At 40.4% G+C, this 24,491-nt stretch overlaps 1 protein-coding gene across 1 annotated transcript in view; it reads right to left on the bottom strand.

The window, feature by feature from the left end:
- LRP1B (LDL receptor related protein 1B) overlaps window positions 1-24,491 on the bottom strand; it is a 1,706,338-nt gene that overhangs the window by 294,366 nt on the left and 1,387,481 nt on the right. Inside the window, exons 42-43 of the mRNA XM_070423500.1 lie at window positions 12,956-13,145; window positions 10,401-10,605 (exon numbers count right to left, since the gene is read on the bottom strand). Coding sequence (XP_070279601.1) covers window positions 10,401-10,605; window positions 12,956-13,145 — 395 coding nt within the window. The remainder of the gene's footprint in view (window positions 1-10,400; window positions 10,606-12,955; window positions 13,146-24,491) is intronic.

Genomic DNA, 24,491 nt, shown 5'->3' with positions numbered 1-24,491 from the left:
TGAGTTAATGTATTTTGTTAAAATCTTTTTAAAGAGTCCTTTGGGAGGACTGGAAGCAAGAGGAGCACTGGGACTTCTCAATTTAAAAGTTATTACTTCAAGAGTCTATGCGGAGCGCTGCTTCAGAAACATCCTCCTATATTTGTCAATTTGTGTGGTTTTTTTTTTTTTCATACTTCCTGAACTAAGCACTTGAAAGTGAGAAAGAGAAATAAAACATCGCGCAGCCCAGCTGTCTATGGGACACGTGTTTATGTCAGTCACCATGCTCATGATCTACTGCAATAATAAATCACACAAACCACACTAGTCGCATAATTTATTACAACAGTGTATCAGCAGGGGGAGGCCTCCAGGAGCTGAGTTACAGACACAAACTCGCATCATTGCTTTAATCTACTTCCTTTATTTAACTTTGATACAAGAAACCAGAGTGGGAGGATCTGGTCAGAATTGAAAGCTGCTTTGGAATAATTTTCTAAATGACTTTGACACTTAAACCGAGTTAATATTATTAAAAGTTCTAACCTTTTATTTAGCATTTTTTTTCACATAAATTAAAAAGTAAACAAGTCTTAAATATTGCTCCTTTATAATGATGATTTGTTTGCTTACTTAAGCATTTTCTTCTTACTTCTATTTCCCCATAAGCAAAATAATAATAAACTTCAACTACACTAATGTGAGAGAGTTACATGTATTTTATATTTAACTAGAGGCCCAGTGCACGAATTCATGCATGGGTGGGGTCTGGCTGGCCTGCCCCAATGGGGACCCATTAGGCCAGGTTGGCAGGGGGGAGGGGCCGTGGTTGGTTGGCCGACTGGCCCCACCCCTGATCGGGGTGTTGGGGGCCGATCGGGGGCTGATTGGGGCCCAGATCAGGCTGGTTGGCTGCCACAGTATGTGTCATAGCCATTCTGGTCATTCTGGTCATCCTGCAGTTCTGGTTGCTGGGCTTTTATATACCAGTATATTGATAATTGGTAGTTTCCCTATTTTAATATTGTCAGAGTGGCACTTCTAAGAGTACATAGGGTTTTTCTTGAGTAAATCACTTTTCAATAGTTTAGTCTTCAAACTTCAAGAATTTTCACTAGTTTAATGGGGGAAGTATTTTCTCAGGACATTATTCCATAGTGATCATTAATGATTAATCCTTTTTTTCTTTTCATCCAATAAATATTTATTGAGCTAGGTAATAATTACTGCATTCACTAAATCTGTCTCATAAAGCTGTGCCTGTTTGATAACATATGGGTATTTGTTGTCAAACCCTATTCTCCATTTCTCCAGAGCCATCCCCTATCTACCTCCATGTCACTCTGTCCCCCTCCATAAATTCTAGGATTTAAGAATTTTAATACATTTTCAGGAACCCTGCCACTGAATGTTTGGGGACTGCCTTACTACTTGTATTATATATTACAGGTATCTATAATTCAGTCAGACATTTTGTAGTGATAATATTTACACCCTTGCTACTGAAAGTATGGGAGCTTTTTAGAAATAATCTGTGGCTCCAAACCAGACCTAAATCAGAATATAAATTTTACCATGATCCCCAATTTGTCTGAATGCACTTTGAAGTTTGTTAGGCAGTACACCCCCAGCCCAAATAAAATGAACCCATTTAAACCACACTGCAAAATGTCAGTGCTTCCCTAATGACAAACTTTGGGGAAAAGGCAGAAAATATACATGGACATTCATTTTTGTAATGATCATGTACTGATAAGAAGGCACATTGCAGATGAAAGAACTTGGGCCTTTGTGTTTTATGAACATGGTTTGATTTTTGACCTCTGGTTAGCTAATTTTTCAGCACCTCAACTACTTCACTGGCAAACTGAAATAATAATAGCTGTTTCAGTGATAATTATTTCAAATTCAGATTAAAACTGTTAGTCACCCACTAAATGACAGCTATTACTGAAAACCTTCTATGAAGCAACTCAAACACAAAGTATTCTTATTAAAAAATGTCTCTGTTCCTGGTCCTGAATGACCAGTCCTTGGTAAGGCAATATTTTCCCATCTTTAGCCATTTGAATACTGTTGTATTAGACATCCCTTATAACACCTCAGGTACACTTAGCCACAACTGGCTCTAGAACGTGTGACCATTTTTTTGCCACAGTTAATGGGATGAACATTCATGTGGGCACAGTACCCTTGCATCAGGCCTGTGCCTGGAGCCTCTGAAAACTACCCAAAATAATGAAAAATTAATGACTCATGAATCAAATTTCTGACCAAGAGAAAAAAGCCAGCACAAACATTTGTCCCTTTTCCTCCCCACTATTCACCTCAAGCTGTCCTAATGGGCAATTGGTGTGGCTTCTCTGAAGAAGACCTCAGAAGATGAAGCACTCCATTGCACTTGATACCAAGAAGTTGCCATCTCTGTAGCATGCTTCTTCACATATTCTCTCCCTCCTTTTTAGTATATTCTCCTTTACCCTCACTACTGCTTTTCCAGGGATTGCATACCTAATAAGAAATCAGAATATACACCGCTGCCTCGGTTTCTCTCTCTCTCTCTCTCTCTTTTACAAATCTGGACTGAGATTAATGTTTTCACATATTTTGTCCTTATTTGAATACAAATTTTATCATTATTTATTTTGAACTGTTCTTTAAACTGACTCATTAGCATAAAGAAAAATCCAGTATCAGAAGAAATAGAATGCAATTCTGAAAATACATACAATAATACTAAAACAATACTGTATAATTATAATTAAATATTACTAACCACCAAATTGTACTTTGTGTTCCCTATCCCCCACCCTTCTACTCTCCTATCTTCCTCAGTAATGGCGTGTCATAGGGTTGTTAAATATACCCTAGTAATATATTTAATCATTTTCCCTACATCAATCAGAGGATTGAAAAAGCATTAAGGATAGCATGACTTTTCATACTACATTAACTTTAAATTAATGCTGTGTCTGTGTACCACCTAATATCAATGATGAAAGTCCTATATTGCTGGGGAAAGATATGCTAGGAGACAAGAGTATGATGATTCCTATGCAAACTTTCCTGCAAATTTTACATCAGGTGAGAAAGACCCATTAGTAAAATATGTCTTCTCATTTAATATATATTTGATTACACTTTGTGTAAACTCTCCTTTATATTTACAGTGGCTTGTAATGGTAAATCCCAATTTTGACTTTGCTCAAAAATCAACTGGGATCTTTAAAATTGAGATGCATGCCTCATTCAGGAACACTGATTTATATTGTTCTTGGGTGGACTCAGGCATCAGCATTACACACACACACAAAAACAAACAAACAAACAAACAAACAAACAAAAAACCAAACAAACAAAAAACCTCCCAGAAGATTGTAATGTGCATTTGGTATTTAAAAAAAAAAATTCTACCTCTTCAAAGTTATTATTAACAAACTAAAACGGTTTTTTCCTGCCTAAGGCAACATTATCCTGGGACATTTATTCTTCATTCAACTAACAGTCCTTTAATATCCCTGCTATTCGGCAGCCTCAGAGGTAGATGGTCTGGTAGTTGGTAGGAACAGCTTTCCGAGTTTGCCAATAGAACCAAGTGACATGATTTGCTCCTCTATCCCCACTGTGCTCAGCTGCAGCTCCTAACCCTGGAAATAAACAACTGGATACTTCAGATCTCCATGTCTGGAATTATCACTTCAGCAGGTAAACTATTGATTCTATAAATTTGCAGCTGCTACATTAATGGTCATGGGATTTTGTTTGACTCCTGTTGGAAATATCAGCCTGAGTCTTCAGTACTGCTTGTGTAAGACTGTCTTGCCTTCATGTATGTAACTCTGCAGTTGTACTTCCAATATATATACTTAGGAAACATTATTTATATCTCCCTCCATTTTTAAATATTATTTCTTGACCTTTAATAATTATGCTGTAACTCAACTCATCTATCTTACTAACTTCATCTATTTTTTTAAATACATTTTCATTGATTTAAGAGAGGAAGGGAGAGGGAGAAAGAGATAGAAACATCAATGATGAGAGAATCATTTATCTGTTGCCTCCTGCACACTGGGGATCAAGCCCTCAACCCGAGCATGTACTCTGACCGGGAACATCTATTTATCCCTTCAACTAAAAAACAGTGCTGTACAAATAGGCTTCTGGGAAGCTCAGGAATAAACTTATCCTTTTGTTAATTATTTATAGTTTTACTGTACATGAGCTTTTATTGTAAACTAGTTGAAACATTTTTAAACAGTTGAAATAGTAACTAATTAATTTTAATTATTTTGCTGACACTCTAAATGTTTTCAAGATTCAAACACAGAATAAAATTCAACATATCCTCTGAAGCTTACATTCATGTTGGTTTTTGTCCCTGTTAAACTAATAAGGAATACATTAAAATCAGCTACAGGGCAATACAAATAATTAATCAGGAATTCAGAGGAGATACAAATTCTTGTAAAGAAATTCAGACTTTCCTGAATTTAAATATGAAACTTTGCAAGCAACATTAATTTGGTTAATTAATTTCTGTGCGTGTATGTGCGTGTGTGTGTGTGTGTGTTGCACACATATGTGCAGAAAGGCTTTCCTATCCATCTGCTCTTTTCATCTTTGTATATGAATTTCTAAAATGAGGCTGGTGGGACAGGTGGCTGCTGGTCTTTTGAAAATTCTCTCTGATGCCTAAAAAATTGAAACCTTCCAAGAAATATTAAATCAATCCATCAGTATCACATTCTGAAAGGACAGCTGATATTTTCTGGGTGAATACACTAGCTGCCCTGGATACTGACCATTTTTCTTCCTGAGGAACACTTCTCTTTTGGGAGATCAGCTTCAGTAACACTTTAATTTGCACGACTAACCAAGCTGAACCATCACTGAAATGTATGTGGATTTAAATCAAAGGAATTGTGTTAGAAATAAACACCATTAGCCCTACTGCAATAACAATCTTATCTTACCAAATAGGAATATCAGTTGTACACACTTCAGAAAGCTACCCTGAATGGCTGAAGCCTGCAAAATCACTAAACTTTGATTTGGTCTCTTTTTTTAAGATGTTTAATTTTCATTTTATTCAGGGAAACAATCTTATGATTTATTTTTTAGTTTATTCATATATATATATATATTCATTGCTGGCAGTCGAACATCCCCCGAGGGATGTAGCAGTGTGCCAAGCGGCAGGTGGCCAGGGAGGAGCCCAAATCAGGGCTGGGCGCTGCTCTGCTCGCACTCATCCCCGCCCACTGCGCCTGATGCCCTGGAAGCTGCACTTGCTAGCTGTGAGCTTGGTTTCTGGCTGAGCGGCGCTGCCCCTATGGGAGTGCACTGACCATCACAGGGCAGCTCCTGCGTTGAGCATCCGCCCCCTGGTGGTGAGTGTGCATCATAGCAACCGGTCATTCCAGTTGTTCTGCGGTAACAGTCACTTAGGCTTTCATTATATAGACTAGAGGCCTGATGCACAAACTTCGTGCAAGAGTAGGCCTTCCTTCCCCCAGCTGCCGGCACCAGCTTTCCTCAGGCACCCGGGACCCAGGTTTCCCTCTGGCTGCCAGTAGGCACCCGGGACCTGGGCTTCCCTTGCAGCCCCGGCTTCATCCAGGAGGTCATCTGGAAGGATGTCTGGTCTAATTAGCATATTACACTTTTATTATTATAGACTAGAGGGCTGGTGCACAAAATCTGTGCACTGGTGGGGGGGGTCCCTCAACCTGGCCTTCTCCCTCTTGTATCTGGGACCCCTTGCTCCTTACCACCCGCCTGCCTGCTGCTCCTTACCACTTGGCTCACTGCTCGTTGGAGGTGGGAGAGGCTCCCAACACTGCCACTGAGCTCACCAGCTGTGAGCCTGGCTTCTGGCTGAGCCGTGCTCCAACTATGGGAGCGCACTGACCACCAGGGGGCAGCTCCTGCATTGAGTGTCTGCCCCCTGGTGGTCAGTGCACATCATAGCGACCGGTCATTTCACCGGTCATTCAGCCCTTTGGTCGATTTGCATATTAGGGTTTTATTATATAGGATAATTGACATATAACACTGTGTAAGTCTAAAGTGTACAGGTTATACATAGTTCAAAATATATATGTACCACACCTCACAGAGTTTTTCTTTTTTTTTTTTTTTTTTCGTGGTGAGAATTTTTAAAATATACTTTCTTAGCAACTTCAAATACACAATACAGTACTGTTAACTATACCCTGCCAGAAATATCCTGCTTTAGACAGGAATGGGAAATGAGTTAGAATCATAACTAGGTTTATTTTTTAAACGTCAAAATAAATCCTTAAAGTTATATTAGAGATATCTGATTACTGGATCACCTAGAACAGCTATAATTGCCATATATAAGAATAGAAGGAGGAGACCAAGATGGAGGCGTAGGTAAACACCGGAGACCGCTGCCGCAAACAACCATTTCAAAAATACAACTAAAAGACTGAACGGACGTCACCCAGAACCACAGGAAGGCTGGCTGAAGAGAGACTCTACAACTAGAAGGAAAGAGAACAGCAAATCGAGGCTCAGAGGCGGCGCAGTGTGGAAAATACAAAGGTACCGAGGTGCGCGCGCAAAGCGGGCTGGTGGCTGAGGGCGCGGTTGTCGTTTTCTGTCGGGAGTGAGTCTCAGACTCTGGGCTCCAGATCCGGGCGAGTCTCTAGGGACCCAGACTCAAACGGGAGAAGCGGGATTATCCGGCATCAGTTGGAACCTGAGGGCAGCTTTCTCTCCGAGGTTTGCAGCGGCTGCCGGGGTTCTGAGAAGCAGAGCCTCTGGGAACGGGACTGAGCGTGGCCATAACTGCTCCCTCCGCCCGCCCTGTTGAGCCCGCCCCGCCCAAACTCTGCGCACAGCCATTTGCCGATCGCCTCAGGCAAAGGCTGGATTAGCGCCTCCCCAGAAGGCAGACGTTTTCCATACAGCTGATTCCTATAGCCAGTCGGCCTGGGGGTCAAATCCCTCTAGTGTTAACTACAACAATTAAGGCTTGGCTAGAACAAGACTGCGCACAGAGACCACAAGGGGGTGCACCAAGAAAGCATAAAAGATGCGGAGACAAAAAAACATGACAGAAATGGAGGATATGGAGCTAAGAATCGCAATTTTGAGGGCTTGCCATAAATTTGTGCAGAGCCTCACGAAAACTAATGAGACCCTCGATGCTACGATAAAGAAATTAGAAAGTAAGCATACACGGACTGAAATAAAGAATATTATACCCAATAGCAGACCAGAGGAGTACAATAATCAAACCAAAGATTCGACAAAAAACACCCAATTGGAAAAGCAAAATGAAAAAAGAATCCGAAAGTGTGAAGATAGTGTAAGGAGCCTCAGGGACAGCTTTAAGCGGTCTAATATCAGAGTCATTGGAGTGCCAGAAGATGAGAGACAGCAAGATATTGAAAACCTATTTCAAGAAATAATGGCAGAAAACTTCCCCCACCTGGTGAAAGAAATGGACTTACAGGTCCAAGAAGCGCAGAGAACCCCAAACAAAAGGAATCCAAAGAGGACCACATCAAGACACATCATCATTAAAATGCCAAGAGCAAAAGACAAAGAGAAAATCTTAAAAGCAGCAAGAGAAAGAGGCTCAATTACCTACAAGGGAATACCCATACGACTGTCAGCTGATTTCTCAACAGAAACTTTGCAGGCCAGAAGGGAATGGCAAGAGATATTCAAAGTGCTGAATACCAAGAACCTACAACCAAGATTACTTTATCCAGCAAAGCTATCATTCAGAATTGAAGGTCAGATAAAGAGCTTCACAGATAAGGAAAAGCTAAAGGAGTTCATCACCGCCAAACCAGTATTATATGAAATGCTGAAAGGTATCCTTTAAGAAGAGGAAGAAGAAGAAAAAGGTAAAGATACAAATTATGAACAACAAACATGCATCTATCAACAAATGAATCTAAGAATCAAGTGAATAAATAACCTGATGTACAGAATGAACTGGTGATTATAATAGAATCAGGGACATAGAAAGGGAATAGACTGACTATTCTTGGGGGAAAAAGGGGTGTGGGAGATGCGGGAAGTGACTGGACAAAAATCATGCACCTATGGATGAACACAGTGGGTGGGGAGTGAAGGTGGAGGGTGGGGTGGGAGCTGGAAGGAGGGGAGTTATGGGGGGAAAAAAGAGGAACAAATGTAATAATCTGAACAATAAAGATTTAATTTAAAAAAAAAAAAAAAGAATAGAAGGAAGGGGAAAGGAAAAAACAGGCATATATAAAATAAGTTGAAGTGGAGACAGGGTTGTTATGAGGAATTATAGAAGCACTCCCTTTATCAGGACATACTAGAAAATAATACCACACCCAGGATAATGATTTCCCTGATTATCTTTTTCTTTTTCTTTTTTTTTTTTAATATATTTTATTGATTTTTTACAGAGAGGAAGGGAGAGGGATAGAGAGTTAGAAATATCGATGAGAGAGAAACATCGATGAGTTGCCTCCTGCACACCTCCTACTGGGGATGTGCCCGCAACCAAGGTACATGCCCTTGACCGGAATCGAACCTGGGACCTTTCAGTCTGAAGGCCGACGCTCTATCCACTGAGCCAAATCAGTCAGGGCCCTGATTATCTTTTTCAAAAGCATTATCCACTAGCTTCATTTATAAGTTGTTTACTGTTGTCTGAGGCACATACTTTCACACTATATCCTTATAATAATCTTGAAATTTAGTTAGATGATTTGCACATGGGAAAACTAAAATTTATAAAGACTAAATAATTTGCCTAAGGTCACATGATCTTTAATTAGAAAAGAGAGCCTGGCTGGTGCTGCTCAGTGGTTGAGCATTGACCTATCAACCAGAAGATCATGCTTCAATTCCCAGTCAGGGCACATGACCCAATTGCCAGTTGCAGGCTCAGTCCCTAGTAGGGAGTGTGCAGGAGGCAGCCATAAATGATTCTCTCTCATCATTGATGTTTCTATCTCTCTCCACCTCTCCCTACCTCTCTGTAAAATCAATAGAAACATATTTAAAAAAAGAAAAGATAGACCAAGACTTTATACAGATATATTTGATCATAGTTATTATTTTTAGCACAAACTGACCTCACCAGGTCTTAGCCCATTGAACATTTCTTAAGCTTACAACTGTCCTCTATCAGTAATACACACAGTAGATACTCCACAATAATGAGGTGCCTGTACTAGAATGTAAATGAATGCACTTTTTCCTTCAAGAACTCTCAATCTCTCTCTCTCTCTCTCTCTCTCTCCTATTTATTTATCTATATACAGATATATATATAATATATATATATATATATATATATATATATACACTCATTTAGTTGATTGCTCTAGGATAAATATCTATATCACCCAACATAATATCTGTATATATGTATAATATTTATTTATGTATAGGTTTATATTCAATTGAATTAAACAGTGAGCTTAAAGTTATAGATTAGGTATTAGAAAACTACGACCTATTGGTTGGTTGCCTGTTTATGTATATACTATATAGTTTGTTTTGAAAATTTATCTTTATTGTTGAAAGTATTACAGATGTCCCCTTTGTTTTTTTGTCATACTGTATATTCTGAAATACTGCCACAGCTATTCATCCACATATTCTGTATAGGCAATATGGCCTCTGGAGCTTCAAACATTTACCATCTGGCCCTTCAAGAAATAACATGCAGGAGTGAAGAGCCTCAGCCTCATTCTGTCCTTCAGGCATGCATTGGGGTCGGGGTGCGGGGGTGAATTTCTCCAGTGGTGTGACTACCAGATCTTACTCTCCTGAACTATGAGTTTTCCCAGTTGCTAAGGGCTACTGTCCTCAAAGGATAAGGGGTGGGCACTGAACTTTTACCATTCCACAGACCCTACATGTCTGCTGTAAGGGTGTTTCAGGGGCTTCAAGGGTTCTTCCACTGACATGTCCAGACGAAGGACACAGAGAATGGACCTGCCTATGAAAGAATCTCTCTCTTCTCTTTTCAAAGCTTAGGTTGCTTTGAGGAGCCAAACACAGACAGAAGATCATTTTATTCTTTTCTAATATTCTTTTAGCCTAGGGTAACTAATCAACTTCATTTCACATTTCAAAAAAATTAGAAATAACAATGGAGCTTATGCAAATCACTGTAACAATTCCATTAATTAACAATTCAATCAGTTATTGTTTCTCAAGAATAAAGTTCATATGAGTCAAATTGTCTCTGTGGTAGCAAATGAACTTGAAGATCAAGTTTTCAAAATATTATCTGGTTTTCTTTCTCACTGAATATATTATTTAATTGGATTGATTCAAACAATTAACCTATTTTGAAATCTCTTCATATGCATATTGTCGGCAAGAATAAAGCATATATTTTTCAAATGTTTACATTTATAATCAAGAAATTCTCAACTTACATGTCTCTGGGACCCATCATATTCGCACCTTTCAATTTTTCCTAGGCTGCCATCCGAGAAATAAAGTTTCTCTGCACGGTGGTCAATGGTGAGGCCATTGGGAGTAAGTATGTCTGTACTGACCACCACTTGAGCATTTTTCCCAGTCAGGGTAGATCTCATAATACTTGGATGCTGTTCATTCCAGTTGGTCCAAAACATTAAACTAAATAAATTTAAAAAATGTAAAAATAAATTAAAATTTTCATTAACAGTAAAAACATTAGTGGAAACATGGCAATGTCAAACTATTTTAAAAGAACCAAATTATTTCTCGTATCTCTGGTCCTTAAGGAAGTGTAGGTAATAAAGGGGATATGTATATTATATTTGCATGCATATTTTTCCAATTTAAAAAAAATGAAACCTGGAAACTATTTCTGGAAAACAATTTTCTATGTATTCTCTCAAAGAGTAATTTAATTAAATTGAGTCAGTTTTCTGCATAGTGAGGATTTATTATAACCAGGTATAAAACCATCATCTTAAATTTTCTCTGAACTGAGAATATGCTTACTTATTAATATCTTTTTCAGCAGGTCCAATATGACCATTTTAGACATTGTTCTTACCCTACTACTTTTCTTCAATTGGTGAAAATCAAAATCTCCCTCTCCTTCCATGTTCGCTTTTTAAATTCTGCATGCTCCATTTAAATGTTTTAGAGAAATACAATTACTAAACTCCTATACTAGTATTTCTTTAGTATCTTGTTTTTTTCTCTCTCAGTGAGCTTTTTCTATAAATTACAATGTTGTTCCTGGAATCCCAGGTGTTATCAACCCTTAAACATAATATTTGTTACTTAAAGATTTTATAGAATACTTTGTCAAACTATTCTTTGGGGAAGTCCTAGGATTCTATGGCTCTTAGAGGTCACTGGAAGAGTGGAGAGGCTGCAGATTCCAATCTCCAAGCCCTACTTTTACTAAAACACTCTTTCTCTCCCCCCTTCTCCTTTTTATCTATAAGACTGTACCTAAGAGTTTATTAGAAGATTGGGTGTTACTGCTTAGGATGGAAGATGGAAAGAAAAAGGGAAGGAAGGAAGGAAAGAAGGGAGGAAAGAAGGGAGGAAGGAAGGGAGGAAGGAAGGAAGGGAGGGAGGGAGGGAGGGAGGGAGGGAAGGAGGAAGGAAGGAAAGAAGAAAGGAGGGAGGGAGGGAAGGAGGGAGGGAGGATAAGGAGAGGAAGGGAGAAAGGGAAGGGATAAATAAGAGAAAGTAGGCAGAAGAGAGGGAATCTGACAGGAAGGCTGCTTTAAATATTTGAAAATTTATGCTTAATAAATACTGACAAGGAAAAACAATTTGACATAATATTTCACATTTAAGCAAGACTGCATATATCATTTCTATGTATAATCATTTAAAGGCAATGTAGCATTATAGCCCAGGCATCTGAAGGCCTGTGTCCATCTTAAGTAAATCACCAAAGCTCTGAGAAGTCAACCTCCTCTCAGCATTCATCTCTCAACCTTCAGAGCCTCTATTTATAAGATGAAGGTACTCAATTAAGTGAAATAAGTCTAAACGAATTTCCAACTCGATAAGAGGGCCCGGATTTAGTTCCTCTCGCGCTGAGTGATTTGTGTAGCTCTTTCTTCTCTCAAGTAGTCAGGGCCAGTGTTTCATGTCATTGTTTTTTAGTCTCTGATTTTTCCTCATCACATCTAAAAAGAGCTCTTCTATTTCTGCTCAGTGAAAGCCAGATTGGTCTGACTTTTATTAACTTATTTCATTTAAAGATAAAGGATTTTCTAGTAGGTAATAAATATCTTACCATATTGTATGAGAATGGAACTCCATAGATATATAGATATAGACAGATAGAGATATAGATATTCCTACTTATCCCAAGCTTTGTTCTTCAGTTTTCTTACAATTACTTTTTTATGGCATTTCAAAAAGCATGACTTTTTTCTAATTTGTCATTTTATATTTGCTCCATATTATAGCCTGAGTATTTTCTCTTGCTATGAATTATTTGTAAGTATTATTATAAATGTCTGCACATTCTATCATCAACAGATGTGGACTATTTAAGCTGTAGTCTAGCATCAAATGTTGAAAATATAGCAGCAAACAAGATGTTTTGTTGTTTGTTTTCTCAGTATTTTAATTGGAAAGATCCCCAGTTGTTAAAATTACTAAATTAAATTACAAAAACACCTTTTAGTTTTCAATTCATGTTAATAGTCTTTTCCCCCCAAATTTCTAATTTCAATCAGCTGTGCCCTAATGTCTTTTTCATATGCCTTTTCCAGCACAATATTGTCTGTTTTCCCTTTCATTATTTAATTTGCTTTGACTGGATTACCCATGGAAGTGATGCCATGCATTCAAAGAGTCTGGATTTCCTTTATTCACATTCACAATGCTTCTACAAAAACTAGTTCTATGAATTGTGAAAAGAGAACTTCAAAGGAAATCTTTAATTTTAAAGTGAGTTCATTTTAAAATTAACCTGTCTTTGGCATATAATGATAATAAAGAAATAAAAATGCACTGTTTTTACTTCTGGCATTCGTCCAGGGTGAGCACATGTGGATGGTCATCCTCTGACATGGTGATGACAGCCTCCTTGTCAAAGGCTCCGGGCCGAGTCTGGTCCACTGTGTGCCTGGTGATGGATGAGGTAGTGGAGCTGGTCCAGTACAGTGTATCCCAGGCTCGGTGATAGGCAAGGCCTTCCACAGAACCCACATCTGATGGAAGAAAAAATACATTGACACTTTTATCTACAAAAGACTTGGCTTCTGGACAGAAAAAACCTTTAAGATACATATGTATACCTATATGATATTTTATTAATCATTTCTTCACAACTTCTTCAAAATAAAACCAATGCTTATAATTGATGGTTGATTATACACAGCAAGACTGTGCTGTCAACTACTGATGGGAACAGATTTTTCTAAGAACATCATTTAAGACTAAATCTTGTCATTCAAAAAAACAACTCAGTTAAGTAATTGGCATTTATTTAGAAAAATGGTGGCTTTTATTTTCATATATTAAATATTAATTTTCAACAAGTATCCAGTTGTAACAATTTAGAGATACTTTTGAAAATCATAAGGCAGAGATACCATTCAGGTAGAATCATAATGAGTTTCCTCTTGATATTATATCTGGAGATGTCAAGGAAAAGCAAACGTATAAAAAATTGCAATAGTATCAAGAAGCCAACATCTAACTCCACCCTTGCAACTCAGTCAGAGAATGTTTTAGTAAGTTCATGCAGGAAGGTCTTTGATTCTATTCAAATAATATGACCTGAAAACAAAAGAAAATGAAATGAATTGCCAGCTAAGGCATGCTTTAAATGTTAAGGAAAGATAAATGGTAGTATGTAGATTCCAGTATATACAAATGACACTGTGAAAAATGAGTAATTATTGCTTAAAATTGTGCTCCCAATCTCTACAATAACATAGGGTAGCTATTTTATTTTTCATAGAAGTGCTGGGTACATATCCTATACTAGAGGCCCAGTGCATCGAATTCGTGCATGGGAAGGGGTATCCCTCAGCCCGGCCTGCACCCTCTCACAATCCAGGACCGCTAGCTCCTAAATCCTCACCTGCCTGCCTGATCACCCCTAACCACTCTTCTTGTCTGCCTGATCTCCCCTAACCCCTCTGCTTGCCTGCCTGATGCCCCTAACTGTTCGCCTGCCTGCCTGATCACCCCTAACTGCTCGCCTGCCTGTCTGATCACCCCAACCGCCTTTGCCTCGGCCCCACCACCACGACTTTGTCCAGAAGACATCCGGAATGATGTCTGGAAGGTCATTTGACTGTCTGGTCTAATTAGCATATTATGCTTTTATTATTATAGACTAGAGGCCCGGTGCATGAATTTGTGCATGGGTGGGGTCCATCTGAGTGGCCTACAGGGATCGGACCGAAACCCACAGTCCAACGCCGCCTGCAGCTCTTATCTGCCACTCCCACTCATCTCGGCCCCACTGTGCCTGCCGTGGGCTCGCACCCAATTAGTCCTGATCAGGAGAGACTCACACTGCTGTAGCAGTGCTCGTCAGCCATGAGCCCTGCATCTGGCGCCCTCCCAAGGGAAGTGGCCTGGGGGATTGGGCTAAAACCAGCTCTCCAACATACCCCGAGGGGTCCCAGATTATGAGAGGGTGCAGGCCAACCTGAGGGACCTCACTGGTACACAATCAGGCCAGGGAGGGACCATCGAAGGGCTCCAGGGCATGTCCAGCCCATCTGGTTCAGTCCCGATCAGTCGGACCCCAGCAGCAAGCTAACCTATAGGTTGGAGCATTTGCCCCCTGGTAGTCAGTGCACTTCATAGCGACTGGTCAACCAGTTGACTTTCTGCCCCCTATTGGTCAATGCACATCATAGCAAGCGGTTGAGCAACCTTAACATATTATTAGCATATTACACTTTGATTAGTTGTTCGGTTGTTCCGCCATTCGGTCTACTTGCATATTACCCTTTTGCTGTATCTACACTAATAATAGACAAATATGTAAATTGGACGTACCTCTGCACCATCCCACAGCCAATCAGGGGGGAATATGCAAATTAGCGGGACAAAGATGGCGGCGGCCAGGAGCCAGCTAGAGCAGGTGGGAGGCTTGGGTCACCCCTGGTGACGGAGGAAGCCAAGCTTCCCGCCCACCCTGGCTGGCTGCTGAAGAAGGGGCCTGTGGGCGGCAGCCATGGAACCATCCTGAGCGCACGGGAGGCTTGGGTCGCCCGGGCCGGCCGCCAAGGGAGGGGCCTGCAAACAGCCCTCAGGCCCTCACCCAGGCTGGACACACCACCATTGGGGTGAGGGTCCCTGCTGGGGGGCGTGGCCATTCTGAAAATGGCTCTCAGCCCCTCACCCAGGCTGGCCAGGCACCCCAGTGGGGACCCCCAGCCTGATCCAGGACACCCTTCAGGGCAAACCAGCCGGCCCCCACTCATGCACCAGGCCTCTATCTATACTAATAAAATGGTAACATGCTAATTAGACTAGGAGACCTTCCAGATGTTCTTCTGGACAAAGCCATGGTGGCAGGGCCGAGGTAGAGGCAGTTAGGGGCCAAGAGGGGAGGGCAGTTGTGGGGGATCAGGCCAGGATGGGATGGCAGTTGTGGTTGATCAGGCGGTGGGGGTGCCAGTGGGGGTGATCAGGCCAGTGGGGGGGTGGCAGTTGAGGGTGAGCAGGCTGGCAGGAGGATCCAGTTGGGGGCAATCAGGCTGGTGGGGAGGACGTTGGGGGCAAGCAGGCCAGCAGGGGAATAGATGGGGGCAAGCAGGCCGGCAGGCAAAGTGGTTAGGGGCAATCAGGCAGGCAGGCAGATGAGCGGTTAGGAGACAGCAGTCCCGGATTGCGAGAGGGATGTCTGACTGCCGGTTTTTAGGCCCAATCCCATCCCCCGAGGCGTCCCAGATTGAAGAGGGTGCAGGCCTGGCTGAGGGACACCCTCCCCCCCCCCCAGTGCACAAATTTTGTGCACCAGGCCACTAGTAGGATAATAAAACCTTAATATGCAAATCGACCAAAACTTCAGATCGACCCGTCGCTATGACATGCACTGACCACCAGGGGGCAGATGCTCAATGCAGGAGCTGCCATTGGTGGTCAGTGCGCCTCCACAGGGGGAGCACCACTCAGCCAGAAGCCTCTCCTACCTTTGCAGCAGCACTAAGGACCCCTTGGGGGATGTCCGCCTGCCTGCTTAGGTCTGCTCCCCGCCAGTAGGCAGACATCCATCCCTCAAGGGGTCCCAGACTGCAAGAGGGCGCAGGCCGGCTGAGTGACCCCCCCACCCCCAGTGCCCAAATGTCATGCACTGGGTCTCTAGTTTAAGTATAAAAAAAATTAAATTTTTGCCTTCATGTTACCTGTTTTCCTCAGAGTTATTACTTTTAGCATTTTAAATTTGAGAAAAAATGTGCACAGCTTTAGCAGTCATACTAATAAATTAACATTTAGCAGGAAGGGCCTTTTTGTTGTTTTTCTCTCAAGGAATCTCTGAAAGGAATTATTCAGAAAACAAGTAGATTAAAAGGGTTATTTTAAAGTTTAAAATGGGTAAGTATTTAGTTTGGTAGTCAATAGAATTTAATGGGAATGAAAAAATATTAAAGCCATTTGAACTAGATTTATTTAATGAGACTAAACATGTCATTATCCTCTTTTTCTACATGGAATAGAGAAAAATTCACTAATAAAAATTAATTGCTACCATTTATTGAGCACTGTATTTCTGCTAGAAAATGTTACTTGCTTTGCATATATCACTTTATGTATAAATCTACTCTGTGAAGTTGGTTTTATTGTTCATCTTGTCCTAAGAAGGAAACTGAAACCTATGGTCACAGAATTGATAGTATTAAAGCAAATTTTTTAGTGCAGATTCATTTGCTTCTAAAAGCCTATATTCTTTAGCACGACTACTAGTATTTAGAGATGAGTTGAAGCACCTAGGACTATTCTCAATCTACACCAAGCTGGATCCAAACAAATGATTCATTCATTTTAAATTGTCTGACTCTGGGTGAATTGTATAACCAGTAATTCACCATGAGTAGCCTCCTCTCACACAGTCAACAAAACAATTTATGATAAATAATGTGGGTGATTAGATTGGAAACTTAAGCCAGAGATGATGGAAGAAACATTATAAAACATAATCATAATAAAACCTGTTAAGCTCTTTTTATCTGAATCATAATGTGTTCTTATTTGAAGTGAGTAGGTTGGAGGTTGATAATGGCCAAAGGTGTTTCAGTTATTAAATAATAAATCATCCATTCCATGGTATTTTTTGCAATATCAAATCACTTAAGAAATGATTAACTGCATTAATAGTATAAGCAGCATTATATTCCTTCAGAATTCACAGATATAATGAGAAATGGCATAGTTTAAAATAAATTCTAAGCAAATCAGAATCATTAATCCAGCTTCACTCTGTACCTTCCCCTTTAACTGACTTTGACAGATGTTCATCATGGGAACTTTTTTCTACAAATTAGGAAGAAACCACTTGGCATCACCATTGAGAGGAAGCTGGTGGTTGACCTAGTAACCCTGAGGTTACTAGAGTACATGATACACCTCACCGTCCACGTATAATCTCTTTTATTGTATTTTGTAATAGATGACAGCCTGACAGTACACTTAATCATAATCTGATGCTACATTTAAAAATATTTCAGTAATATATGTCTTTCTCAAAAATATCCCAGTCTTTATAATTGTGTTTGTCATTAACAAATTGTCAATTAAACATCTGCCAAATTTTAAAAATCACAAAAAATATTTTACTAGTACTTAAGATAACATAAGATATTTATGTCCATTTTATGATGATTTAATACAACATGGGGTCATGTGGCATGTGTGTGAGGGGTATGTGTGTATGTGTGTGTGTGTGTGTACATTAAGGTTCCTAAATCAGATAAACAGGTTCAATAAGAGCTTTGAATTACTAGTCCTAGCAGATAATCGTGTAGTTTGAAAATTGAAGTAAAATACCTATCTATCTACTCAACTAGTCCTGAAATATTGAATAGACTAAATCACTACAGAGTTAAACATTCTTGGAACTTGAGGATATAGAATAGACATAATTAAGAAAAAAACTCTAACAGTGCTAATTCAGCAGCTCCATATGTCTGATGGATAGCTAGTAAAAATACCACCTTCTCACTTCATACACTTTCAAAGTAAAAGAGTCCCCTTCCCTCCCCATCTCCCCTCTTTGATCATGTAATTGGGTTTGGCTAAGCATGAATGAGGTACTAATGTGCTTTGATAGAAATAAAAAGATGAGATCAATTCATCAAAGATCCAAGGCAGGCAAATAACTCAGAATCATTGCTAAACTAATTTGCTGAATTCTAGTTTTCACAGCAATGAGTGGCAAAATTGATCCTACTAGTCTGTCGCATTGACACCAACCACTACTCTACAGCTACTCAGAAGAGTTCACAGAGATCATCACTGAAGTAGGAACAGCAGCTCCTTCCTGCCTGTACAGTGTTCTGAAGGCAGGATAAGGGCTTATGGGATGCAAGTGGCAGTAAAGGATGTGCTTGGAAGGGAGTCACATATACAAAACATTGAATTCATTGGCTGGAAAAAGTTATGGATAAATACTGCTACAAAGTTAACAGAAATAATACTTATCTCAAGAACATGCTATAACAGTAAAGTGTCACAATGGCCTTCCTGTTGAAAGGGTACTAATCCCTATACACTGGCTTCTTTTCTAAAGTCAAGGAGTATCATAAAGCTTCCTGTTTGAAGATTGGTACAGAGTTTAAAACAAGAAGCTTCTGGGTGCAACATTCCATATCGTTCTTAAATTTGTAGTTTCCAGAGAAACAGGATACTGGGTCCAGTTCATAGTGTAGACCTGGTATTGAACTCTACACAGAGTACACATGGCTATGCTTTACTTTAAGTCTAACAAAACATTACTTAAATACTTAAGTTTTGTATAAACTCTACCCTTTCCTAAAAATCCTCTTTTTTCTTTTCTCTTCTTTTCTTTTCTCTTCTCTTCTTTTCTCTCCCTTTCTTTCTTTCTTTCTTTCTTTCTTTCTTTCTTTCTTTCTTTCTTTCTTTCTTTCTCTCTCTCTCTCTCTCTCTCTCTCTCTCTCTTTCTTTCTTTCTTTCTTTCTTTCTTTCTTTCTTTCTTTCTTTCTTTCTTTCTTTCTTTTCTTGCTTGCTTGCTTGCTTGCTTTCTTGGGTCAGATAATCTACAGCTCTTCTTGTGTTCAGTCTCCCTCATTGCAATGAGCCTATACTTTACATGGTTGACTTAAAGGTTTATGTATCATAAACCTTTGTTATGCCCGATTTCATCTTAAAAATTCTCAACAAATTAGAAATAGAAGGTAATTTCCCCAAACTGATAAATGGAATCTATGAAAAGCCCAAGGCTTGTGTCATCTTAGTGGTGAATAAGTGAGAGATTTCGCCATAAGGCCAGGAACAAGAAAATTATTCCTACTCATACACTTCCATACAGTTTTTGTGTTGAAGATTTAGTCAGAAAAACTGAGGGGGGTGGGGGGAGAAATTATCCACATTGGAAAAAAGCAAAATGATCTCTATTGGGAGATGACATGTTTTATATGTACAAAGTCTTAAGTAATTTACAAAAAAAAAACCCTATTAGAATTGTAAAATCTTCAGTTAGGTTGCAGGGCAGATGAGCAACATACAAAAGTCAGTTGTATTTCTGCATAGTTTCAATGAACACACACACAGTAAAAATATATATTAGGCCCTAACCGGTTTGGCTCAGTGGATAGAGCATCGGCCTGCGGACTGAAAGGTCCCAGGTTCGATTCTGGCCAAGGGCATGTACCTTGGTTGCAGGCACATCCCCAGTAGGAGGTGTGCAGGAGGCAGCTGATCGATGTTTCTGTCTCATCGATATTTCTAACTCTCTATCCCTCTCCTTTCCTCTCTGTGAAAAATCATAAAATATATTTAAAAAAAAAAAAAATATATATATATATATATATATATCTACACTAATAAAAGAGAAACATGGTAATTGGCGTACGACCGCTACCCTTCCCATTGGCTAATCAGCGTATCCTTATGCAAATTAACTGTCAGCCAAGATGGCGGCCGGCAGCCATGCACTGAAGCGAGCAGGGAGGCTTGCTTCCTCCAGGAACTGCAGACTCCAACATTCCCCGCCTCACTTGCTGGACTCTCAACTGCAACTCTAAGCAACTATTACTATGTTGCAAATAAGAAGCTAAACAAAACCGGCTTTCAGTCAGTCCCGGACTGCAACATTGTATCCATGTTTTCAGCAGCGAGGCCTCAGAGCTAAAGCTGGCCCAGAATAAAAAAAAAAAAGAAAACAAGGAGCGGTTGGGAGGTTTTAGTCAACTGCCAGCGGGAAAACAGCCCTCAGCCCCTCAGCCAGCCTGGCCAGGTACCCCAGTGGGGACCCCCACCCTGATCCAGGACACCCTTCAGGGCAAACCAGCCGGCCCCCACCCATGCACCAGGCCTCTATCCTATATAGTAAAAGGGTAATATGCCTCCTGACACCGGGATCAGCGGAGCAGCGAGGCTCCCGGCACCGGAATCAGCGTGCCAGGGGGCAGCGCCCAAACCCCCTGATCAGCCCTGCTCTGTGCCTGATGGGGGGGAGCTCCCTAATCCCCCAATTGCCCTGTGGCTCTGTGTGTGACAGGGTGCAGCGCACCAACCCCCTGATCGGCCCTGCTCTGTGTGTGACAGGGTAGAACCATAACCTCTCCATCGGCCCTGCCCTGAGTGTGACAGTGGCGGTGCCCCAACCCCCTGATCGGCCCTGCTCTGTGGGTGATAGAGGGTGGCGCCCCAACCCCCCTCCACGGGCCTTGCTCTGTGTGTGACAGGGTAGAGCCATAATCTCCCCATTGGCCCTGCCCTGAGTGTGACAGGGTGCAGCGCCCCAACCCCCTGATCCACCCTACTCTGTGAGTGACAGGGGGGAGCTCCTCAACCCCCTGATGGGCCCTGCTCTGTGAGTGACAGGGGGCAGTGCCCCAACCCCCCTGATGGACCCTGCTCTGTTAGTGACAGGGGGCAGCGCCCCAACCACCTGATCGGCCCTGCTCTGTGACAGGGAGTAGCGCCCCAACCCCCTGATTGGCCCTGCTCTGTGAGTGACAGAGGGCAGCGCCCCAACCCCCTGATCGGCCCTGCTCTGTGCGTGACGGGGGTGGCACCGCAACCTCCCCATCGACCCTGCCTTGAGTGTAACAGGGGGCGGTGCCCCAAACCCCCAATCAGTCTACCCTGAGCGTGACTGAGGGTGGCATTGCAACCTCCCGATCCGCCCTGCTCTGTGCATGATGGGGCGACGCCCCAACTCCCCAATCGGCCCTGCTCTGAGACTGACCAGGGGCTGCACTTAGGGATTGGGCCTGCCCTCTGCCACCCGGGAGCAGGCCTAAGCCAGCAGGTCGTTATCTCCCGAGGGGTCCCAGACTGTGAGAGGGCACAGGCCGGGCTGGGGACCCCCCCCTCCGAGTGCACAAATTTTTGTGCACCGGGCCTCTAGTATATATATATATATTAGATCTAAATGTAAAAGGCAAATTATACAAATCTTAGAAGAAACTATAGGACTAAATCTTCATAAACTTGGGTTAGAAACAGCCTTCTTTGTCATGACACCAAAAGAACAGATGATAAGCAATCAATCAATCAAGTTGGACTTCATAGGAATTAAAAACTTTTGTGTTTCAAAAGACACCACCAAGAAAGTAAAAATGTAATCCACAGAATGGGAGAAAATATTTTCAAAGCATTAATGTGCTAACAAACTTGTATCTAGAATATATATAGAACTCTTACAACTCAACAATAAAGTAACAAATAACCCAAGGAAAAAATGAGCATACGAATTGAATGAGGTATACAAATGCCTGATAAAAAATGCTCAATGTTATTATCCATCAGAGAAATGAAAATCAAAATCATACTTCACATCCAATATAATGACTGTAATAAAAAATATCATAACAAGTTTTGACAAAGATGTAGCGAAATTAGAACTCTCATACACTGCTGGTAGAAATGTAAAATGGGGCAGCTGCTTTGGAGAGAAGTCTGGCAGTTTTCCAAAATGTTAAACATATAATTACCATATGATCTAGCAATTCCACTGCTGGGTCTAGACCCAAGAGAAATAAAAATACAATATGTATCCAAATGTACACAAATGTTCATTGCAGTTTTATTCATAACTAGAGGCCCAATGCACAAAAGTCATGCAAGAGTAGGCCTTCCTTCCCCTGGCTGCCGGCACTGGCTTCCCTCTGGCACCCAGGACCCGGGCTTCCCTGGCAGCCCCAGCTTCATCCAGAAGGTGGTCTGGAAAGATGTTAGGTCTAATTAGCATATTACACTTTTATTATTATAGATAGCTAAGAGCAGAAATGGCCCAAATGTCAATCAACTGATGAATAGCTGAATAAAAGGTGGTACTGCACATCTATATAATAGAATATTATCCAGCAATAAAGAAGAGTGAAGTTCTAATAGAGGCTAAAATATGGATGAAGCTTGAAACTATTATACTTAGGGAAAGAAGCCAGTCACATAAGAATACTTAATCTATAATTCCCTTCACATGAAATGTTCATAGTAGGCAAATCTTTAAAGACATAAAGTAGATTAGTGGTTGTCAGTGGTTAGGGAGGATGGGGGAAATAAGATTGAAGTGACTACTAATTGATATGGGTTTTTTTTAAGGGAGGAGTAGTAATAAAAATATTATTGAATTGATTGTAATAATGGTTGCACAACTCAATAGACTAAAACAACATTGAACTGTGCACTTTAACTGCATGGATTAAATGTTATATAATTTATTAAAGTATATCCAGAGCTGTCTTTAAGAACACATATAAAATAATGTGAGAATAAGCATCAATAAATTGAAAATTTAGGTTCTAATTTGCTAAATGGTGGTAATTCTATTATGAGTCTAGAGACACAGGGTTGTTGTAATGTCCAAAAGAAGAGACTTTCTTCCTCTGTCTCTCTCTCTCTCTCTCTCTCTCTCTCTCTCTCTATATATATATATATATATATATATATATATGTAAAGATAAAGGTATTTTAAGGTATTTGGATATGATTTAATTAGTGAAGATATTAGAGTAAATTTATATACCTGCAACTTTCTCTTTAATCTATTTCCTAAAATGCTTTACAAATGATTAACTGGAGGGATTATTTCCCCTTTTCTAACTACTTAACGTGAATGGATTGCAATAGATTTCCAGGTAGCTTGCTTATTATAAATTAGACTACTGACTCTCTAGTTTAAAGACTTGGAGACTTTTTTTTCCATATTAATAATAAAAAAAATAAGTTGGTTATCTAAAATAACTTTCAGGCCCTGGACGGTGTGGCCCAGTTGGTTGGAGTGCCACCCCCTATACTGAAAGGCTGTGAGTTTGTTTCTGGGTCAGAGCATATACCGAGGTTGCGGGTTTGATCCTGACCAAGGCACATAGAGAAGGCAATTAACTGATGTTTCTCTCTCTCTCTCTCTTCCTCCCCTTTCTTTAAAATCAATAAATATATCTTCTCCCAGCCAGTGTTGCTCAGTGGTTGAGCATCGACCTATGAACCAGGAAGTCAAGGTTTGATTCCTGGTCAGGGCACATGCCTGGGTTGTGAACTCGATCCCCAGTGTGGGGCATGCAGGAGGCAGCCAATCAAGGTTTCTCTCTCATCATTGATGTTTCTATCTCCCTCTCCCTCTCCCTTCCTCTCTGAAATCAATAAAAATAATAAAATAAAAAGTATACCCTCTAATGAGGATTAAAAAAATATAAATTAATAAAATGACTTTCAGATATAGGCTTTCATATATACGCTTTCATTTTTATTTCCTCAGATTATTAAGGTGATTAACAAATCACATACCAGAATATGCACCAGCAGAGGGTACTAGCCAGGGCACAATCTGAACAATATGATATCCAGCACACACTGCCAAATATTTAGTGTCAACTCTAATCACAACCAAACCATAGTAGTAGCTTTTACCTGTACACTTTGCTCTGAATATTTATCTTCTTAAGTCCTTTAACTGCTAAAGAGCTCAACATCTTTTTTCACCAGTCTAATTTACTGAAAACTAAACAAATTAAATTATAGTCTAAAAATTTAAGCAAGGAACAACTTTACTCTGGAAAATATTGTAATTAAACACTTGGAAAACTAGAGAATCTACTGAAAACTATTGAGTGTTCAGTAAGATGGCAGGCAATAAGTAAATAAATACAACAAATTTTATTATTAGTATATACAAAAATAACTGATCAGATATATAATGGAAAATATATATCAATCCAAGTAGCTACTAATGATGTTGGTTCCTGTGAATGAATACAGCTGTAACCTGCATGACTCTTAACCACGTGAATTTGACTTTTTTAGAGGCTAAAGTATCCAAATGAAGCCACCTAACAAGAATGCAAATCCCTTAAGTTGAGGCCCTTACCCCTCTAACAAGAGGATATCCTGTTATGCCCAGATTT

Source organism: Myotis yumanensis, unplaced genomic scaffold (genome assembly GCF_028538775.1).
Source record: "Myotis yumanensis isolate MYYU_CA2020_CCGP unplaced genomic scaffold, mMyoYum1.0.hap1 SCAF_8, whole genome shotgun sequence".
NCBI classification, from domain to species: domain Eukaryota; kingdom Metazoa; phylum Chordata; class Mammalia; order Chiroptera; family Vespertilionidae; genus Myotis; species Myotis yumanensis.
The sequence above is the reverse complement of the archived record's forward strand: the minus strand, read 5'-3'. Positions and strand labels throughout refer to the sequence as shown.